The sequence below is a fragment of the Megalobrama amblycephala genome, linkage group LG17, assembly GCF_018812025.1.
Source record: "Megalobrama amblycephala isolate DHTTF-2021 linkage group LG17, ASM1881202v1, whole genome shotgun sequence".
NCBI lineage: Eukaryota > Metazoa > Chordata > Actinopteri > Cypriniformes > Xenocyprididae > Megalobrama > Megalobrama amblycephala.
In genome coordinates this window covers 36,362,791-36,386,358 of record NC_063060.1, presented here as the reverse complement: position 1 = coordinate 36,386,358, position 23,568 = coordinate 36,362,791, and the positions used below count along the sequence as shown (strand labels likewise).

At 37.3% G+C, this 23,568-nt stretch overlaps 1 protein-coding gene across 2 annotated transcripts in view; it reads left to right on the top strand.

Moving 5' to 3' along the window:
- Positions 1-23,568, top strand: part of nrbp2a (nuclear receptor binding protein 2a) — a 35,667-nt gene that overhangs the window by 751 nt on the left and 11,348 nt on the right. The window contains exons 2-5 of one of the 2 annotated variants that reach the window (XM_048163028.1): positions 14,001-14,033; positions 22,890-23,012; positions 23,191-23,292; positions 23,388-23,477. In XM_048163028.1, coding sequence (XP_048018985.1) covers positions 14,001-14,033; positions 22,890-23,012; positions 23,191-23,292; positions 23,388-23,477 — 348 coding nt within the window. The remainder of the gene's footprint in view (positions 1-14,000; positions 14,034-22,889; positions 23,013-23,190; positions 23,293-23,387; positions 23,478-23,568) is intronic. The other variant, XM_048163029.1, reaches the window with a different exon arrangement.

Genomic DNA, 23,568 nt, shown 5'->3' with positions numbered 1-23,568 from the left:
TATTTGTAGAGGTTAAAACCCACTGAAGAATGGCCGTTATGACAAATACCATGTAAAACGATGCATATATGCTTTAACAACAAGTATGTGTGCTTTAAGCACATTTAACATCATTTTATAAGTGTTGCTCGTAGTTTTCGTAAGAGATTCAATGTAAACATTTGAGTTCACGCGCACAGCCCCTCCCCCTTCGCCCACGTAAAGACGCGCACGCCAATACATAGTATAAGTCACTATTATTTTTATTCATTTGTGTATTATATTTGTTCTTTCTTTGTTGCATGAGATAAAATGGGCGTGGAGGTGTCAGCTCATCTCCTTCTGGCTTGTGTTGAAGCGTGATCTCGGCTTTCTTTGAGATAAGTCACAGATACAAGTAAACTAAAGCTTATCAGTCCTGGCACACATTCAGTCTATCTATCGTACAGGACACTGGAAACTTGTAACCTTCTTTTTTAACCATGTGCTACTTGTAGTTCTTATTGTTAAACTGTATTTGTATGCTAATTAATGCTAACCTCATCCATCTAAAGTGTAAAATCTAGTAGGTTGATTTTATTTTTAAGAAGCATGCAAACCCTGATTTCTAAGTAAGCATACTCATTGGACGATTTGAAGTAAACTGTACTAGGTATTGCATGTTTTTCTCTCTTTACCTGAACTTAACCATTTAAAATCACCATGAAGAGCAGAATGAGGGGTGGCACTGGCAGCTAGGCACTATATGACGAACACCGCCCCAATAAATATTATTTAGCTCGCGTTGACGTTTTATTGAGGTGCCATTTTAATATTTACTTAGGATAATATTTGCTTACTTATACATTTCAATAGCAATTATTAATCCATAAATGTTGTTCAGCTAATCTCACAACTAAATTGTCAACCATTCAAAAATTATTATTATTTTTTTTGAATATTTAAAGGGTTAGTTCACACAAAAATGAAAATAATGAAAAAATAAAATAATTTATTACTCGCCCTCATGTTGTTCTACACCTGTAAGACCTTCGTTCATCTTCGGAACACAAATTAAGATATTGTTGATGAAATCCGATGGCTCAGTGAGGCCTCCATTCACAGCAATGACACTTCCTCTCTCAAGGTCTATAAAGGTACTAAAGACATATTTGAAATGGTTCATGTGGTTCTATCTTAATATTATAAAGCGACAAGAATACTTTTTGTGCGACTTTTCAACAATAAATATATAGGCCAATTTCAAAACACTGCTTCATGAAGCTTTTGAGCTTTCTGAATCTTTTGTTTCAAATTAGTGATTCTGATCTCCTATCAAATGGCTAACCTGCTGAAATCACGTGACTTTGGCGCTCCGATTCACTGATTCAATTTGTAAAGCTCTGAAGCGGTGTTTTGAAATCGGCCCATCACTATATTGTTGAAAAGTCTTTATTTTGCTTTTTTTGCCGCACAAAAAGTATTCTCGTCGCTTCATATATTAATATTGAACCACTGAACTCACATGAACTGATTTAAATATGTTTTAGTACCTTTATGGACCTTGAGAGATTGAATGGCTTTGCTCTCAATAGAGGCCTCACTGAGCCATCAGATTTCATCAACATATCTTAATTTGTGTTCTGAAGATGAACGAAGGTCTTACGGGTGTAGAACGTCATGAGGGTGAGTAATTAATGATATTATTTTCATTTTTGGGTGAACTAACCCTTTAAGACATTCAATATATTGTGTTGATTTGGCTATTGCTCCACATGAATGCAAGCTTTGTCACCTGAAATAATGGTGATTTGAACAACAATTTATTCTAAATCATTACACGAGAATACGCAACTCAAATGAAAGGTTTGCTTTGGTATGTGTGGAGATTCTCACTTACTCGTCTCTGGACAAGCAGGCCCAGTTCTATGGAACGCAAGAGCACCCTCAGTTTAAACTGTTATAATAGTATATAGCAGATTTGGCAAATGCTCCAGTTCGTATTTTGTTTGCGCTTTGGAAAGCATCAAAGGTTTCTATTTACAATGTGTTTTTGCTGCATTGAGCAATGTAGCCAATCACATTCGTGTCTGTTGATCTCTTGAACGCAATGGCCAATCACAAGTGTTTTTTAATATTTTTGAAATGCTGCAATTAGGCTATTTGTAAAAGTAATAACTTTTAAATTACTTGTAAATCTCTTACTGTACATTACTATTCCTGTTATGTTGGTGCTTAGACAATTTCTCTGCACTTTACTAGAGCACCCTCACTAATTTCAGAAGCACATTCAGTAATTTGATTGTGAAACCAGGCCTGTGGTGGACAAGAGTGCGTTCTTCTTACAACACTCCAGTTTTACTGCAGCAGCATAGCCGGCGCTCCAGTCTGTGGATTCACGTCAATCTGCATTTTACACTTAGCCTACTGCAGGGACAGAAATGCGCCTTTATCAGACAAGCAGAGCAACCTGTCACTCACATGAGATCACAGCAGTAGCAAACAACAACGATCCAATCAATTTCCGATGGACAAAATCCCGCCCTACATTTTTCTTATTCAAGAAGCTCTTTCACTTGGATATACATAGCAATAGGGAAGAAAAGACTATTGCAACAACTTCTGTTTCATGCAGACTTTTAAATTAACTAGTTGCAGCTAGACTTAACTCAAATTTGTGATTAAAGTATTATTGTTTTAACTTTAAATTCTCAAAATTATATAAAAATGTAAATGGCATATAAAAAATATATAAATATTATGATGAGCAGGTAGTATATGATAAAATTATTTATATTACATTAAATGATATTTTACATTAGTAGTCATTTTTATTAGGCCAATTTTATTGTTTTAGTTATGAAAACTTATGTGTTTACCTGTGTAACGGTAACATAATTAAAACTGAAGTTAAGCCAATAAAATTGTTTAATTTGAAATACCTGTTTTTTACTGTGTACTCAAAAGCGTGAAACATAATGCACACACTTTATGTGCATATTTGTGAAAGTTTTCCATTTTATGTTTACAAGCCATGTGAGTTTGAACATGGTGCGGATTATGTGTTCATTTTCCTTGACACTTGATTGTGAAAAGCAATAAAGATGCAAAATTTGGCTAAAAACAGTGGGACAAAGTGGCTGGAACACAACGAGTAATTATTTCCTCCTCGTGAATAGCCTGTAAGTGCAAGAATGTTATTAGTATGTGTCTCACTCTCTTATTGCGTCAGTGTTGTTAATGATGCCAAAGCGCAATGTGTTGGCTAACAAAAGGACAGGCATGCTTGTACAACAAGAGTGAATTTGTTTTTTTGCGGTGGATGTTTTCTTTTCTCAATGACTCTGAATGACAAGGATCATGCATTACAGCCAGGGTTGCCAGGTTTGCGTAACAAAACCAGGCCAGTCATGGCCTAAACTTGCCCAATTGTGGTTCCGGGGGTGTTGGGTTGGTTCCCCGGTAAAAATCAACAAAACGAGTTTCGGGGTGGGGGTGGGGGTTGGGACTAAAGGCCAACCTGTAGACTAAGAAAACAACCTGCAGCAGGAAACGGTGTAAAAGTAGCCCAATTCTGCGGGAAAACCACAGACTTGGCAACACTGATCACAGACTCTGTTCTGCAGGTTGCTTCATTGTGTAACTGGAGTGTAAAAAGATGTAATGTTGGGAGTTTTTTTGGTAGTTGCAAAACTCTGGCATTAATGTTTGTTTTGACAGTTTCAACCTTGTGACATTTGGATTACCAGCTGTGTTTGTTTAATAAAGTTGGCTTTACTTAATGCATTCGAACTGCATAATGCATAAAAAAACTACATAAATAAATAGAGAGCCCACCATATTTTTTTTTCAGATTTTAATATTTAGAATATTTTTAATCAATGGAAAAAGTTCTGCAGTTAATTTATGGTGCAATCAAGTCATGTCGGAAAGTTTGTATTTATGAGCTGAACCACCACAATGTCGTAAATACGAATGGGAAGTTCAGGATTTTCTTTAAGCCCCGATCTGTAAGAGTTAGGGGCGTGTCAGTGAGAAACATGGCAGAATACCACAATACCGATAGCTATTTAGCAGTGACGTCAGGCTTTTCTATTTACAACGAAGTAAGCCAACTGCCTATACAAAATATGGTAGCATTATATAATATAACAATATAAAATGTAAATGGCTTCATAAATTAAAAACATTAAAGAAGCAAAACACACCTGATGTCTTTGTTCTTTATTTTCTAGAAGTAGAAGTGCTGTATTTTTGTGTAATTTATTAAGCGAAGGTACACCGCCATCGTACTCCGAAAGTAACCAGCTGATGTAAACACGACTTCCTACTTCGTAAATACGAACTTCCCAGGAGGACTTGAATGAACCATTACTTGCAGATAGGTTGTAGCACACCCCATAGTAAAAAAAATAAAAATAAAAAATAGACATCTCTTTGATATCTCAATTATTTGACCAACAACATTAAATGGTGATGAAATCGAAAATGGAAGTCTCATTCATCTCAGATGTTTCTCCTGAGAAAAAGGCAAGAGTTTTCATGAAGAGTCTACAATCAAAAGTTGGTGATTTTAATTTAATTTATTTTTATTTTTAGTGAAATATCTGAGATAATGTTTCCCCTCTTGGAAACCGTTTTTTGAGCAGACGTTTACCACAGTTCAATCTCTACACTTAATTAGCACCGAGCACATGTGTGTGAATGAGAAACCTGAGGTGAAAATGAGTCAGTGCACAGATGGGCGAGCGATGATGTTTTCTGGCGGTGGCGTGTTATTTTTCACATGGGAATGATGCATACAAACGAGTCCAAATCGAGTCCATTGTTGGTTTCAATTAGCTTTTATTCTAACTTACTTTTTATCAGTACTCTGTTTAGTACGTTTTCAAGTTTAGCAGTAATTGAGGCAGCAGAATAGAGTCATTATTAAAGAGATTTCTATGATCACAACCAGCTTGGCATCGCTCTTAAAGACTTTTGTTATGCAACTGTTTCCACCGTTTTGCTGTTTCTCATAAGACTTATCTTTGCAATTTCATCTGATACATTAATACGCATCTGGAATTAGGTTAGCAAAACTCATAATTGTGTTGTCGACTATCAGCATGGCTGTATGTAACAGTATAGCTATTTTTACTTTTATACAGTTGTTCAATAAACAAGAAGTTAAAATGATTACCTTACATTTTAAACACTATGTGTCTAGATATTTTGTCTATTTTTGACCTGTTAACAGTAATAATTTTATTACGAGGACCTTTAGTAACTGTTATATAATGTTCACCAATTCCTTTTTATCAGCTGTCTTCCCTAATGTTTAAACACTGCAATAACTAAATCCATTCCAAAGGAGCGTGCCGGATTACAGATTACATAAATCAATGGATTGAAACTAAGGGAATTTAATTAGACGGAGAATGCGAAAAGTGTGCACATGAGTCAGCATCGGCGCTTTGTTGTAATCTCAGCAGATAACAGGTGTCTTGTCTGAACTAAATGAGCCACATCCCAGAGACTAAAAGCCCAGTCATCATCACTTTCTGAAGGGCATCAGCATAGGAAGAGAATAATTAGCCTGTGAGGAGGCTCAGTAGGACTAAAGTTCACCTAGTCTCTGTGTTTAATGAGCAATGCTAATCAAATGTTCTAACCGTTAGATCTGTGACTGTTAAATTGTCCCAGAGGCAAGTGCTTTTCATGGCTGTGCCTGCATTTACAACCGGCTTTGAGTTACAGGCACCCTCACTGACACAAATCTGCTCAACATGCATGACATCTCTGTCTCCCTCCTACTCTAACATCTTTCTGACTCTCACACACTAACACAAATGAAAGCACATTCACCAGGATGTAGTAAATGTTGTCTTTAACTGCACATTGCCAATGGATTAGCTTTGCCAACCCACTGATCTCATGATGCATTTCTCGTCAATGTTGGTGCTTTACTGAAAGTTTCTCAAGAAGACACTGTTCTTCCTTTGACATGACTATGTAATAGGAAATTGCATAGTAGCATGCAGGTTTATGGGTTTTTTTTTTCTCTAGTGTTTCTGAACTGAGGTTTGTGACACATTGCTGCAGGTCTGTTCTGATAGGGCCACAGAAAGCAGGAAACAAAGGTAAATGCAAATAATGAAATGCAACTTGTTGGGGATGAACAGTTTAGGACCCTTGAATCCAGATATGTTGAATAAAGACCCGAAGTCAAAGTTTTAAAAAAAAATAATAATAAATTGAAGAAAAATTTAATGAAGAATAATTTGCAGTTTCATCAGCAGAAGCCAGCTTCAAGTCTCACAAGGAGTTCGTAGGCCGCTCCCCGTACATTCACATTTCCACAACAGTTATACTCTAACAGAGTCAAATAACTACGTCATTACTTCAGGTTGGATGATTCTGATTGGCTAAGAAAAATAGACAAGATTAGAAATTTTCCACATATGGACAGATAGTAAGAAGCATATCTCCCTTTGTCACGGTGATGACGAGGGGGATCCTGGATTTAGGTACCGGATGTCCTTTTGGGGTCATGACATGGCGTCTGCTGGTCTCAAGCAGAATGCCAGTTGTCCAGTACAAAGGCACCTGCACAAAACACTTCACAGCTTCTTCAAGGTTGAAGTTGATCTGGGCTCTTCTCTGAGCAGGAAACTTTCCCCAAAACATACTGATAACATGTTCTTTTCTCTTAGTGAGAGGTACAGAGGAAAATGGATGCTTTAACATGCATTGAAGAAGTCATTCAAATAATTTAACAAAAATATAAATGTTGATTAATAACTTAAAAGATATATATTGAAGCGGCAGTGGATTCCAGAATCCATCCCTTCAAACTGAACTAATAATATAACAACTAGGAGAGCAGAAATAAATAGCCTTATTTTAATGTTAATAATTTAGCATTTTGTCGGATATAGTGCTACCCCCCTAATAGTCGACTAAACCTTAATGGACTAGAAGAGGCTTAGTCGACCACAATTGTATTAGTCAGTTTGTCACAGAAAAAAAACTCATGCAGTCCGTGAGGGACAGATCGTTAATGGCTGGTCATTGTGGTAATTACAGTATGTTGGGCAGGAAATCCAAACATTCGCCCATCATCCATCGACCTCAAATATGGCTTATCATTTGAAACATGTAAGTAACTTTATATGGCTGCTTGCTCTAACGTTAAAGGTGCCCTAGAACTTTTTTTAAAAGATGTAATATAAGTCTAAGGTGTCCCCTGAATGTGTCTGTGAAGTTTCAGCTCAAAATACCCCATAGATTTTTTTTTATTAATTTTTTTAACTGCCTATTTTGGGGCATAATTAGAAACGAGCCGATTTCAGGTTGCTGTCCCTTTAAATGCTTGCGCTCTCCGCCCCCTCCCGAGCTCTCGACTCTATCACAGCATAAACAAAGTTTACACAGCTAATATAACCCTCAAAATGGATCTTTACAAAGTGTTCGTCATGGATACTGAATGCATGCATCGGATTATGTGAGTATTGTATTTATTTGGGTGTTTACATTTGATATTGAATGAGTTTGAGGCTATGGTCTGTGGCTAACGGCTAACATTACACACTGTTGGAGAGATTTATAAAGAAGGGTTAGTTCACCCAAAAATTCAATTTCTGTCATTAATTACTCACCCTCATGTCGTCCCAAAGCCGTAATACCTTCGTTCATCTTCAAAACACAAATTAAGATGTTTTTTGATATCTAAATCTGAGAGGTTTCTGATCCTCAAGAGAAAGCAATGTAATTACCACATTCAAGGTCCAGAAAGGTAGTAAAGACATCGTTAAAATAGTTCACGTGACTACATTGGTTCAACCTTAATGTTATGAAGCGACGAGAATACTTTTTGTATGCAAAAACAAAACAAAAATAATGACTTTATTGAAAAATTTCTTCTCTTTCCTTTCATTCTCCTACGCTGTTTACATTGTAGAGGTTTTATGTCAGAACGTTGACTCAGTATTGGCCGACGCTGTACATATGAGCAGCACAACGCATGCTTGTGATGCTGACTCAGGAGCCGGCCAATAATGAATTGGTGTTATTTTGTGTTTTTGCGCACAAAAAGTATTCTTGTCGCTTCATAAAAACAAGGTTGAACCACTGTAGTCACATGAACTATTTTAACGATGTCTTTAGTACCTTTCTGGACCTTGAATGTGGTAATACGTTGCTTTCTCTTGGGGATCAGAAACCTCTTGGATCTTAATTTGTGTTATGAAGATGAACGAAGGTCTTGCGGGTGTGGAACGACATGAAGGTGAGTAATTAAAAACAGAATTTTCATTTTTGAGGGAACTATCCCTTTAAGGTAAAGTTAGTTTTGCATTCAGCCTGCCTTTTTCATTCAGTTCTCACAATGACAAAAGATGCCACAAGCATTCGTGAAAAATGCTGAGCTTGATGTCATAAAGGTGAATAAGCAAGTGGCTAGTTTGCATTTTTCACAGATGGTTATGAAGTCTTTTGTCATTTCCCAGAAAGGAACGAACCTTTCTACTGGAGGCCCTCATAGTGAGGCTAGAGGAAAAAGATTGCATTAAAATAGCTCAGAGTTCACTCACTTTTCTGTCTTTTAAGAGATTCGCTGTGTTTCAGGCGAGCAGACAGAATGTTCCTGTGTCTATCAGGATTACAGATGTGGAAATGAGAAAACTAAGGGTGTTGGCCTCTTTCTTTCCTGCAAACTTTCAAACTAAAGCAATTGTTTTGGATAACACTTTATTACAATTCACAGAATTGCTTTTTCACAGATCATTCATTGACATTTAGATTTTATTTCTTCTAGTAGGGCAGGGTGTTATTATTGGTGTGTAATGATAGAGAGGGTAGAGATTTTGCTATACCCGTTTATGCCGTTGATGTTATCGGACTTCAAAAATGCTATTTAGTTTGGTTGGTAAGGGCTATTTTCACTAACTTTGCCCACTATTGCTCAGACAATTTAACAATTTAACAAACTTTTTTTTTAAAAGATGTAATATAAGTCTAAGGTGTCCCCTGATTGTGTCTGTGAAGTTTCAGCTCAAAATACCCCATAGATTTTTTTTCATTCATTTTTTTAACTGCCTATTTTGGGGCATAATTAGAAATGAGCCAATTCAGGGTGTGTGGCCCTTTAAATCTCGTGCTCCATGCCCCAAGAGCTCGCGCTTGCCTTAAACAACATAAAAAAGTTCAAACAGCTAATATAACCCTCAAAATGGATCTTTACAAAGTGTTCGTCATGCAGCATGTCTAATCGCGTAAGTACAGTGTTTATTTTGATGTTTACATTGATTCTGAATGAGTTTGAGGCTGTGCTCCGTGGCTAACGGCTAATGCTACACTGTTGGAAAGATTTATAAAGAATGAAGTTGTGTTTATGAATTATACAGACTGCAAGTGTTTAAAAATGAAAATAGCGATGGCTCTTGTCTCCGTGAATACAGTAAGAAACGATGGTAACTTTAACCACATTTAACAGTACATTAGCAACATGCTAACGAAACATTTAGAAAGACAATTTACAAATATCACTAAAAATATCATGTTATCATGAATCATGTCAGTTATTATTGCTCCATCTGCCATTTTTGCTATTGTTCTTGCTTGCTTACCTAGTCTGATGATTCACCTGTGTAGACGTTAATACTGGCTGCCCTTGTCTAATGCCTTTCATAATGTTGGGAACATGGGCTGGCATATGCAAATATTGGGGGCGTACACCCCAACTGTTACGTAACAGTCGGTGTTATGTTGAGATTCGCCTGTTCTTCGGAGGTCTTTTAAACAAATGAGATTTATATAAGAAGGAGGAAACAATGGAGTTTGAGACTCACTGTATGTCTTTTCCATGTACTGAACTCTTGTTATTTAACTATGCCGAGGTAAATTCAATTTTTGAATTTAGGGCACCTTTAACATAAGTACAAATAGAATATCATGTCTATTTACACTTCAAGTAAATGGTATCATTTACTATTTGCACTTTTACAATATTTACTAAGATGCTATTTGTTGCTATTTACTGGAGCAATGTAAACAGTTTAGGCTTAGTGTAAATAGCCACTGCCGACAGGTTTGCTGATTATAATGGGGGCAACCACGGATGTCTGGCATAAACACGTGTTTGTAAGTGGTTATCGTTGACGAGCAACATCACAATGTGGCTCATTAATACAGAATTCTACTGTGCAGTCACATTGCCACTGTCAGGGAACATGTGTGATTCATCCAGGCATATTCATAATGCATTACTGTTTTGAAGTTAAGCTGATTTTATATATCCCAAAGTTATCATTCATTTGTTATGAATAATGTAATCATTTTTGAATTTTCATTTCAGGGTTGAGTTTCAAACAAATATATGTACTCTACTGTTTAAAAGTTTGGGGTTCGGTAATATTTTTTTAATACTTTCTTCAACAAAGATACATTAAATTGACTGTTTTACTGTGTTTTTGATCAAACAAATGCAGCGTTTGTGAGAATAAAAAACATTTTAAAAATCGTTCCGATCCCAAGCTTTTGAATGGTCGTGTATATTGACATATTACTGCGACAAAAACAAAAAAACAATCATACCATAATATAAGATTTTGCTTAGGCCACACACTCCTGGTATATTTATACTGTCAATTTCAGACACTCACAGGTAATGGACCCTCTAACCCATTGAAAGGTGGTGGTAATGCATTTACAATAATTAACCCAGTGGAGAGGAACAGCAGACTCACTGGTGTGTGTGTGTTTGTGTGTGTGTGTGTGTGTGTGTGTGTGTGTGTGTGTGTGTGTGTGTGTGTGTGTGTGTGAGAGAGAGAGAGAGAGAGAGAGAGAGTGTGCATTGGCTAATGGCCAGTGTAAAGCAAAACCAACGTGCGCCATCTGTCTCACTGCATTAAGCCATTCATATGGTATTTCTCTGTCTCGCTTGCTCTTATTGCATGAGCGTTTGTCCAGTTTCTAGGAAAACAATTATGTTGGCCTTTTATTCTGACCACTGCTCATCTTTCTTCGACACACTATATTATCAAGATGGTTTTTATAGACCCTCTCTGATTTGAGTTTGGCACTGGGCTCTAGAAGATTGTGCCAGCCTCTCTCAAAGTTCTCAAAGTCCCAGAAGACTGGCTGGTTTCCTGTGACACAATGTTAAAAGGATCTCCTGTTTTAGAGATTTGTTTTGAAAATGCGTAGTGCGTACATGTATTTAATACAGTTTTAATTTGGAATGGACAATGAAACTTTTAGCTGAACCATAGCTTCTTAACATTAGCTTTGGTTGAAGTTGACCGATAGTTCACCTAAAAAGGAAAATTTTCATCATTCACTCATGCTGTTCCAAACCTGTACAACTTAATTTTTTTCTGAGGAACACAAAAGATCATTTTGAAGATGTTTGGATCCAAACAGCATTGATTTGACCCCAATGACTTTCATTGCATGGCCAAGAAAACAGAGGCACTGCCTACGAATGTCACAGAGACTTCTGAGATATTATTGTATTTCTAAACCACTTTCTGCATCACATTTGAAGTTTCATCTTTTGCGAATTCAATGTAAAACTGAATAACATTTACACAATTTCAATTCCATCTGTCTGATTCAGATGCAGAACTGTGTTTTTTACTACCTTCAACTGCAATTAGCGTAAGATTCACTCTTTCCGTCGGGATTCGGACTTTAATTGTGCGAGAGTAATCTGCCGTGCTTCTTCTATCAGTTGAGACAATGCATCTATTCATGAATGTGAATTCAAAGATGCTAGATGACAGCGATAGGTTGTTCGAGCTTATTAGTGTCATGTGTGAGTCTGCAGAATGAGCTTTTGATGACAGCTTGAGTATTTCAGCTTGCTCACGCTTCCAAATGAATCTCATGTGACTGACTAGCAGTAACTAGACCAGAACTGTCAGATACAAGGTAGAACTGGAATTCCATCCAGCTTTCAGCTTTACTTCCGCTTGTGAGGGTTAAATAATGGCTAAAATCATCCATAATGTACGACTTCCCAAATGATTTACTTTACACGGTTCCCATGGTTCTGGAAAGCCTGCACATATCAAATTGTGTTTTCCAGGCCTTGAGAATATAAATGTAGAAAATAATGTAGAAAATAAACATTTTCTTGTTTTATTCTGCTCTGAATGTTTTTCATCAGCTATAGATATTGACCATGTATAAAGTAAACTTGCTTGAAGGCCATATTTCTTCATTTTTGAGGTTTTTTGGAGTTATTTTCAGTGAATCGGACAAACAGATTCACAAATTAGTCTGAAGATTCACTAGCAAATCAATCTGAATTATTTAACCCTCTACTGCACGCATTATGATAAATCTATTAAAAAAAATGTTTGACTCTTTTTCTTTTCTTAGAATGGCTTAACTTAAAGTGCTGTAAAAAATTTTTTGGAAAAAAATATTATTTTAAGGTACTTTATGATATGTTGCCAGATGGCAACAATGTACAATAGTGGAAATAACTTAGAATAAGTGTAAGTGTATATAGTTGATATTTTTCCTCAGAAATGTTGTTTGTATTGAATCAACTGGTGCTATTATAAGCTTTAGCAGTAATTATAAACAATACCTTATAATTATTTTCCAACATCTTGTGCTTTTCCATTCTCCTTTGCTGAATAATGCTTTATATTCTTTAAATTTCATTACATTATTCATGAATATTATTTAAATTGCAAATGTAGACAGTTAAAAACAAATCTAATACTGTTCATCATGTATCATAAAACATTGACATAAAACCAAAAACATTGCAGTTCATGAAAATTCAACATTACGCAATCTTATGAGAGGAAGGTTATGAACATGAACCCCCCATAATCCTTGAAACTTCACTTTTTTTTCTGTACGAAACTTCAAAAAGCATTTTTTTTTTCAGAGGTGAGACACATGTACACATTACATTTGGTGCACTTCACCCTAACAATACACTTACATCCACTTGCACCTGCCTTTTTGAAACACCATGGTAGGCCAATGGTTGGTCTGGGCCAGTAGCACTGGCTGTGATGGCAGATCTCTGATATGATTTAATCCATAATACAAATGCCATGGCAGTCCTTAACATACGACTAATCAACATTATATCACTAGCATTAATGTTGTTATTGTTACATCTTAACAGACTGCAGCTGGCCTTTGCTAGCTAGCTAATCTATAATAATAATGCCATTCCATTATTGTGCAGTGTTGCCATATGGCAACACAGACATTTTCTCGATTTACCAAAAACTAATTTCATAAAAACTTTTTTGAGTGGTGAATATGTCATCATACCTTACCTGAGATGATGTTAACTTTTTTTTTTTGTGAATGTGACATGGGCGGGTCCTTGTTTGTTACTGACGTTTTAGTTTGCTTTTAGCAACTACCGACAAGAGACGGCAGTCTGTCAGATATCGCGTCACAGAAAAAAATTGCATGTGATGTGACTTAACCAAAGCACACCATTGGCTAAACTAAGGTCTTCTCTTACCAACAAAAAAAACTAGAATGTTCTCTTAAAGAGACGGTGGCAAGGAAATGAACACAAAGAGTATGTTGCCATATGGCAACACTATGCGGTATAGGGTTAAATTCGAATGTATAGAATGCATTTCTGTAAAATATTACTTTGTGATAAATATAAAGCTTCTTTATAAGTTTATCCACCCCTGATATTTCAACAAGTATTATGTGTTTCTAAAGAACAGGCATGGAGCAGATGGTAGTTTTGATTGTGGATTACGCTGTGCCATTGTGTGAGCTATACAGATCACGTTAAGTCCCATACTCATTCACATACTAATACGTATTGCTATCATTAGACATTATATGAAACCCCGGACCTTTAATGGCATAATCTTGATGTAATCCAAATCTCGTCATTCCAAACCTGGATGCATTTTTTTTTTTTTTCTTCTGTAGAACAAAAAAGAAGATATTTTGAATAATGTTGGGATCCAGGCAACGTTGGAGCCCACTGACCTCCATTGTATGGACAAAATAAACACTGACACATTTCTAAAAACATCTTCTTTTATGTTCCACAGAAGAAAGTCACACTGGTTTGGAATGACATGAAGGTGAGTAAATGATGACAGAATTTTAATTTTTTTTGGGTGGAGTATTTAAGGAGTGGAATAGGTTTAGTATTTGAAATTGTTTTTCATAATGTCACAAGTAAAGACAAGACGCTTCCCATATTCATGTGTCACTCTAGGAAAACTTTGTTTGGTTCTCCATTCACTTGTCAGCAGGGCTGGATTAATGCATGAGTTTAATTTGTTTTAAGACCAGATTGTGTATAATAATTGTGATTGTTGCAATTAGGTTGATCCCTCAACCAACGGAATAGTTAGGTGGAAAAAAATTGTTTATGTTATCAAAGCTGGATAGTTTTAGTTTGGTTGCTGCAGGTGTTCTTCTCTTGGCACACCATTGGAAAATACCGGTTTTCAGAACTTTGCGACAGAAAGTGAAAGCTAGTAGAAAAAGGAAGAAAAAGAACCACTGGAAGTGGAGGCAAAGCTTTCAGTCCGTTCACACCAAGGCTTCCCACATCTTTAGCGTCACAATGCAGGGCATTCATGTGTCGTGAGTGTGGTGACTAACACAGTTTTGTGTGGACATCACATCATGCTTTTATTCTATAATGCTCTTTGTTTACTTTCCCCTCGTTGTCCTTCTCTCTACTTCTCTTTTACTAAGTCATTTCATGTAGTTTGCTACATATTGCACCATTTTTTGTTCATGATCCCTTTAAGTCCATCAGCATTGATCGCTTTTCGCATTAACCCCTCATTCAAAGCCAGAGCTCTCAACTCAGTTAATGCTGCAGACTTCGATCCTACAAGCCGGCTGTGACAGATCCTCAAATGTGCCAGTCATGTTCAAACCCAGTGGTGCACTTGTCCTGATGTGACTTTTCAAAATTTTCAGGTTTATGTAATAAAGTGTTGCATTAGGTACCACTGGCCTGAATTTGAGCTTCTGAATCCTGGTGTACAGAACAATTCTGCAGATCACAAATGGCAACTGAGCACATATTTATGCAAGAGTGCAACTGTAGACCTGCCTTAGGTTACTTTTACACAACAATGATTCACTAAAAATGGAAATGATTTTTTCTTTGTACAGAAGACAGTGCTGTAATGTGCATGCCAGACAAGTAGTTGGTGATGTCACTTTGTAAAGCAAGACTATGCGCCAGCGCACATACACATTCTTTTATGCATATGAAACCCAAAGATTTTAAGTTGAAGATTGAAGATTTTAAGCCCCTGAACGATTGGGGTGCACGGCCCAATTCGAGGCTTGTTGCAAACTATTTTTTGTCCAAAAAATCCTCCATTGTGTGGTGTTGTTATGATTATTTAAAGAATTAGTTCACTTTTAAATGAAAATTACCCCAAGCTTTACTAACCCTCAAGCCATCCTAGGTGTATATGACTTTATTCTTTCTGATGAACACAATCGGAGTTATATTAATAAATATCCTGACGCATCCGAGCTTTATAATGGCAGTGAATGGGACCAACGAGTATAAAGCTGAAGAAAGTACATCCATCCATCATAAACATACTCCACACAGCTCTGGGGGGTTAATAAAGGCCTTCTGAAGAGAAGCAAAGTGTTTGTGTAAGAACAAATATCCATATTTAACAAGTTGTGAAGTAAAATATCTAGCTTCCGCCAGATCGGCTTCCGCCAACTTACAAAAAAAAAAAAAAAAAAAAAACGGTTGATTTGAAAATCGTGTGTGTCCCAGGCCTTAGACTCCTTAAATTCCTGGCTTACATTTCATCCTCCTACTTTCACAAACACACCTACTTTGCTCTGTTTACCCAAAAGCAGCGCTATTCATCACTTACTGCTGATTTTGCCAACTCTTTTATTTCATATGTGAGCGTAGGATAAAAGGTTGTGCGCTTTGGGAGAGGGAAACCCTGAGGCAGGAGCTGAAAATGCGACGCCTCTGTCAGCACTCTTTCTTTGGGAGAAGTTACACAATACAGCTTAAACTGGTAGAGGATGTAACGAAAGCTTGATGAGTGCGACACTTTACTCGTAGGATTATTACGTTGAGTACTCCCTTTAAATGACTGCCAAGTATGTGAATCTCAGAGATGGTCAAACTGATAAAACATGCTCAGCTCAGAGCGTCTAGGTGCCTGACGATCAGTGGCTTGTCTTGTATTTGTGATTCATTACATTTTGAACATTTCTAATTCACAATAACTAGATTAACATGAACCTTGTTTTTGTTGTTTTTTTTTGCTGTTCATATTTTACCCTGGGTTAGCAATTAATCCTTGCAATATCTGCACAATTGGACAAATTGAGAATCACATTTTTTGGTTTAAAATAGAGATCATGATTCAAAATAACATGTAATTTACTAGAGGTTCTGACAAAATGTAATTGATGCAGTGTATTTAAAAATATTTGATTAATTTAAATTTTTTTTTTTTTTTTTAAATATAGGTTTGATGAATGATTCAATGACTCACTCATAAAGACTTTACTTGTTTCATTAATAATAACACCAACGAATGTCAGACAAGACACAAAGGGAAAACACACATACACACAAAAAAAGAGAAAAGGGAAATACAATATAAAACAGAAAATCAATTCTACCAGATCAAATCATGTGGCACTGTTTTTATATAATTCAAAAAGTTTTTCCAGATTTTATAAAATAATTTACCTCTCATTGAATATGTGATCTTCTCTAAAGCTACACAGCTGCAAACCTCCGACAGCCACAATCCAGTCGGCACATCAATGTCTGCTTTCCACTTCAAAGGAATACGTTTTTTTTAGCTCTTATCAACAACATTTCAGTAAGCTTAATATCTTAAATATGTGGGAGGTTAGAGTTGGTAAAAACAAACACACCTCTTGGTCCATTGGAAAATCAATTCCATGAATCTGTGATATAATATCACATACTTGCACCACAACCAGGTAGAATGCAAAAAACTTCCTTCATCAGGACAAATACATTTTTAATAGTCACTTGTCACCAACTGTGGTGTAATAATGTATTTGATACAATCTCAGGTTACTTTCAAAAAGTGATTTACTCTATTTTGATCAATACCGTAGACATCAATGTTTATATTTGAACTATAAACTTTTATCCCAGTACTTCTGTGATTAATTTGAATTATTGTAACAGAAATAATGATACAGTGTGGTTGAAGAGACTGTTAATGAAGCTGTTTTATACCCAAAGACCTTAGTCAGGGTAGTGCCATATTTAATTTTTGACAGGCTGTGAGGGATAGAATACAGTCAAAGTCCCTTTAAGACAAGTCATTTCACTCGGCGGCCATCTTTGAAACGCCTCTCGGGCATCCTGGGCATCATGCCCTATCTCTTTGAATGGGGAAACATCAAATTCTCCAAAACTGTTCGCCAACCTTACGATTAAATTTCATATTTGAAATCACCAATGAAATCTAACAACAACCGGCTCATAAATTTGGTTTCTAAACGCTCGAATCATGACCAAAAAACTATTTTTCAGGCTGGATCAAGCTAATGCGCATGCGCAGACCTAAATGCGCGTCTCTTCGGAGGCAAGGAAACTGGTGATTCTAACGGCCGCTGAAGTGACGCGATGACTTTACCAGTCGGCGATTGGCTCTTATTTAGAAGGCGGGACTTATTCCGCCATATTGCGCGTTACACTTTCTCCCATTCAAAACAATACGAGTGACACGTCTTGTGTTATTCTATAGTCTTTGATACAGTGCATTCAATGGATTTGTACTGTTGTTTAACAACATACCAACTGTTCAGCTGGTTCTGAAAAGTATAAAAAAAAAAAATAAAAAAAAAACATTCAGTAGACAAATCCATGAAACAGTTTTAAAAGTTGATCCAGGACCTTTATACAGTGCGTGCCATTGTAAAGACAATGCAATGTAAAGTCTATCCCTCACAGGCTCGTTTTCATCCATGTTAAATTTAATATGGCGGCTAACCTGATGAAGGTCTATACATGACAACTGCTCTGTGTGTCAGCGACAGCACAAACACATATTTGAATGTTTGCTGTGATCATACTTATCAAAGGTTTAATAGACATTGACAAAGATTCGGCATTTAGGAATAAGATCATGTGGGTGTTTGAATTGAGATCTTTTAACAATAAATTATGTAGCTCCACATTGGTAAACTTAGACTAATTGTGTTAATTAATTGGGTAATTAATCAACTGGGTTAATTAATCGACTGCTCAATTTGAGGCAATTTGATTTGACTCTGATTCAGTTAAGTATATTACGGTTATAATGTCTCTTTGCTTGCATATGAAAGTAATTCTCTCTCAGCCGCCAATGCTGTAAATTATACAGGGACACTTCTAACATTAACAACAGAGTCAATGCGTCAAAGATCAAGTTACAAAGGCAGTCTATGGAAGGACAGCATGCTGTCAGATTTAATCAAAAAGATCTTCGTTGTGTTCCGAAGATGAACAAAAGTCGTACGGTTTTTGGAACAACATGAGGGTGAGTAATTAATGACAGAATTTTCATTTTGGGGTGAACTAACCCTTAAAGGATTAGTTCACTTTCAAATAAAATTTTCCTGATAATTTACTCACCCCCATGTCATCCAAGATGTTCATGTCCTTCTTTCTTCAGTCGAAAAGAAATGAAGGTTTTTGATGAAAACATTCCAGGATTATTCTCCTTATAGTGGACTTAAATAGCCTCCAAATGGTTGAAGGTCAAAATTACAGTTTCATTGCAGCTTCAAAGGGCTTTAAATGATACCAGATGAGGAATAAAGGTCTTATCTAGCGAAATGATCGGTCATTTTTGAAAAAAATGTAAATTTTTATGCTTTATATAAACAAATGATCGCCTTCCAAGTGGTTTCGCCAAAACCGCACTTTCGTATTCTTCAAAAAGCTTACGCTGTATGTCCTACGCCTTCCCTATTCTACTTATGGAAAAAATGGAACTGGCGCCGCGTTCGTTCCGTAAGTAGAATAGGGAAGGCGTAGGACATACAGCGTAAGCTTGTTGAAGAATACGAAAGTGCGGTTTTGGCACTTATATAATTAGTACTGTACATCTGTTACTTTTTTTATGTATTTAATATATATGCTATGCTAATGCAATGGATCTTAAGACTGTCTATTTGGCGTCTGTCAAAAATTAGGCCATTTATAATTGTTTCTGTTAGCTCATAAATTGCTTGCAACACTCTGCAGATTGAAGTGCCTTGTTTTCCACTTAAATAATAGGGCGGAGAATGACAGATGGAATACCAGCATTTCTGCTCAGGCAACTCCTCAGTTCTTGAAGAGAGCTTTACCACAAGAATGCAGAGCAGCATGTTTGTATCTCTTTCATGTCATGTCATGTAATGTGTTCATCTCCTCCCCCAGACCCCTGAGTAAGGTGCCCTCAGGCTGTTTGGTGGTCTTGAGTGCCACTAGCACTTTAGCTAACAAGGATTGCTTGTTTTCACATCTGGAACATCTGGAATGGGTCTCTCTCAAGCTAAGAGTGTTACACAAACCATTTTGTTCCAAAATTACAGCAGAGCGCAAACATGAGTGTCTCCTGTATGTCAGTTAAAACCAGTGCTCTGTGGCGTCTGGTCTCCTTTCTCTATCGAAAAGGTAGATTGAGGCTCTTCTTTGTACTCAGACAAGAAGTTTAGTCCTGTCTAGGGGACCCAATATGCATCTGGGGTTAGTATGCTGAATTGAAGTACCATTCAAGATGATAATTGTATAGCTGAAAAGCTGTACCTAGATATAAAGCTCTGATTCATCCAGGTATTCATGCAAAACCATTCACATTTTCTCTCTGTTAATCCTCAGAGATGTTTAATAGGATGTAGAAGAGAAAATTGAGCATTCAACGGTTAGGTTTCCAAAGATGAAAGTAGTTCCACAGAAGCACAACTTATTAGATTTCATACATTATGCAGGAAGAGGCAATACCGCTGGCAGCGTATCGGTGACAGACGCAGGTTAGGGGATGAAAGGGCAGGAAATGAAGATCGTAATGTTTGTTTTCGTGGGGAAAGCTGTTATGTGGGGTCATGTCAGAAAGGATTTCAAAGCACTGAGAGTGAGATGATATCAGCTGTTTTTAGGGCACAGTGTTCCCTGTTATTTGGTTTCAAACAACTGATTCTCAAAACATTCTTTATAAACTTCACACAAGACAGACCAGAAACCCAGAACTTAACACCACAACTACATTTTGACTGGTTTATTTTATTTGTGGGTAGTTTGATGCATTCCACTAGATTTTTTTTGTCTGTGCTGTAAGTTTGATTTATTGACTGATGAAAATAACTGGTTTATAAGCTATTCATTCAGTAATCGGATTACACTGATCACACTGTATGTTGTTGATTCACTTAAAAAAAAAAGAAAAAAAAAAGAATCATTCATTCTAGAATCTGATTACACTGGTCACACTGTATGTTGTTGATTCACTTAAAAGAATTGGCTCATAAGAGTCATTTGTTCCGGAATCGGTTTACACTGGTCGCAGTGTATGTTTTTGAGTCCCTTGAAAGAACCTGTTCATAAGAATCATTCATTTGGGACTTGGATTACACTGGTTTCACTGTATGTTTTGATTCACTTAGAAGAATTGGCTCATAAGAGTCATTTGTTTGGGAATCAGACTTAACTTGTTCATCTAATGTTGATGTTCTTCCATTCCGGATTTTTTTTTTTTTTTTTTTTTTTTTTGATACTGGTTCTGAATAAAATTGGACTTAAAAATGCTCCTAAATGAAATAGTCTTAGAACATTACAGTAGTTGTAGGGCATGCTAAAGACCTCATGTCAACAACCCATATGCATACAAATTGCATCGATTTAAAATGCACCATGGCTAATAGAGCATAATTTGATAAATTCTAACATTATATATACACCAAACAGGCATAACATTATGACCACTGACAGGTGAAGTGAATAACACTGATTATCTCTTCATCACGGCACCTGTTAGTGGGTGAGAATTAGGCAGCAAGTGAACATTTTGTCCTCAAAGTTGATGTAGAACCAGGAAAAATGGGCAAGTGTAAGAATTTGAGCGAGTTTGACAAGGGCCAAATTGTGATGGTTAGACAACTGGGTCAGAGCGTCTCCAAAACTGCAGCTCTTGTGGGGTGTTCCCGGTCTGCAGTGGTCAGTATCCATCAAAAGTGGTCCAAGGAAGGAACAGTGGTGAACCGGCAACAGGGTCATGGGCGGCCAAGGTTCACTGGGGAGCGAAGGCTTGCTCCTGTGGTCCGATCCAACAGACGAGCTACTGTAGCTCAAATTGCTCAAGAAGTTAATGCTGGTTCTGATAGAAAGGTGTCAGAATACACAGTGCATCACAGTTTGTTGCGTATGGGGTGCCCATGCTGACCCTTGTCCACTGCTGAAAGCGCCAATAGTGGGTACGTGAGCATCTGAACTGGACCACAAAGCAATGGAAGAAGGTGGGCTGATCTGATGAATCACGTTTTCTTTTACATCACATGGATGGCTGGGTGTGTGTGCGTCGCCCCACCTCGCAACCTACAGGACTTAAAGGATCTGCTGCTAACATCTTGGTGCCAGATACCACAGCACACCTTCAGGGGTCTAGTGGAGTCCAGGGGGTCAGGGCTGTTTTGGCAGCAAAACGGTGACCAACACAATATTATGAAGGTGGTCATAATGTTATGCCTGGTCGGTGTACGTCACTGGTGCACACTGAGATACAATACTTATGCCCATAATTTTGAGTCTCCAGCTGGGTGGATGTATACTCTCTGGCTCTCAGAGGAACTGGAAAGTTTTTCTTATTTGTTTTCAAAGACATTCCTTGTCTGTTTGTGTGGCATCTAGGGAATTAATTAAGCCCAAATGTAATTGGACATGCTTTTGGTGTCCTTGTGTTCTCTGCCTTACGTAACCCAGCTTTTCTGTGCTCTGCCATTATCAGTAAAAGTGTCATAAAACTTGCTCTGTTTTACTGTTGCACTAAAGTTGATTTATATCAGTCGGTCCTTTTAATGGTCACTATTTAAACTCTGAGCCTGGAACACAATGGCGATTGACAGTCGATGCACTTAAAATACCAAAATAAACTGTTTTTTTAAGATAAACCTTCATACTCAGACTCTTTTGGGATATTGTAATATTGTATTGTGCTCGAATTGCTACTCGATACTATTTAGTGTAGTAAACATTATAATGACCCTCCAACATGCACAGCTTGTTCTACTCTTATTTTATTGTTCCTGAATGCCCTGACAAACGGAAAAGCTCTTTGTTGAAGCATACCAAACAGTATTATCAATTTGCAGTCATACGTTTTTCAATGAGATACAGTTAAATCCAAGGCCTTTTAGAGGGCAGCTGGATCTCAGCATGACTGGATCATGTTGTGTCTGTCTCCAAAACACATAGCTTGAGTTCACTGATCAGCAGGAGGGGAGCAAATTCAGGCTATAAATATAGAAAATCAAAATATGAAAATGCTGGATGGTTTGTTTTCCTTTAGACAGTTGTGATAATAAAAGGACCGGTTCTGTCCAAAAAAAGGTGGAGACTTGAAGTGTTTAAGGAGCAAACAGCAGTGAAAAAAAACGGCATTACAAAGACCAAAATGGCCATTCAAAGTCTTTCATACTCGCTCCTCACAGCCCAAACCACAACGTGCACCAAGAAAGAGTTGTGAAGCAGGGGGGCGGAGAAGGGGGCGTGTGCTTTTTCTTCACAGAAATACTCATTTCCAGTACTGACGATACCAAGAAGTTGATGCTAAATATCACATGTAGAAAGTTGTGCAATGTGAAGTAAATATTGCAGATATCACTGGCTAAATGGTACTTTGTGTGAACTTGGCAGCACTAAAACTGTCTTTCCACTCTTTCCTCTCTCTCTATGTCCCTTTTTTTTCCTGGTTTAGGTCAGTCAGGGAAATGTCCCAGGCATTGAGAGTGCATACTTGGCCATGGACACTGAAGAGGGGGTGGAGGTGGTGTGGAACGAAGTGCAGTTTTCAGACAAGAAGGTTTTCAAGTCCTTTGAGGTAGGACCATGTTTGTTTTCCAATATCAGTGTTCTGGGTGGGATACTTGGCGTGCTACACCACAAACATCTGTGAAATGTTACTATATTAGAGCGTCATCATTCTGGAATGGTGGTACAGTGACAGACAAAATGCTTGAAATGTAAAACCAAGCGCTGATGTATTTTGTGTTATGCAGGAGCGGATACGAGAGATGTTTGAGAACCTGATGCAGGTGGAGCATCCGAACATCGTAAAGTTTCACAAGTACTGGCTGGACATGAGAGAGAGCAGAGCGAGGGTGAGACTCAGAACACACCTGATAAAAACAAATGCTTCTGTGAACTTTGCCCTGAATTCAGATATTCACGTTTTCTTTCTTTTCGTGCCACGCAGGTGATTTTTATTACTGAGTATATGTCATCTGGAAGTCTCAAGCAGTTTTTGAAGAAGACCAAGAAAAATCACAAAACTATGAATGTGAAGGTGAGACGTTTCATCGATCATTGAAAGTGAAAAGCTGGAGGACAACGCCACCTTCTGGCAGAAATATGACAAAATCTTAACACACTGGTGC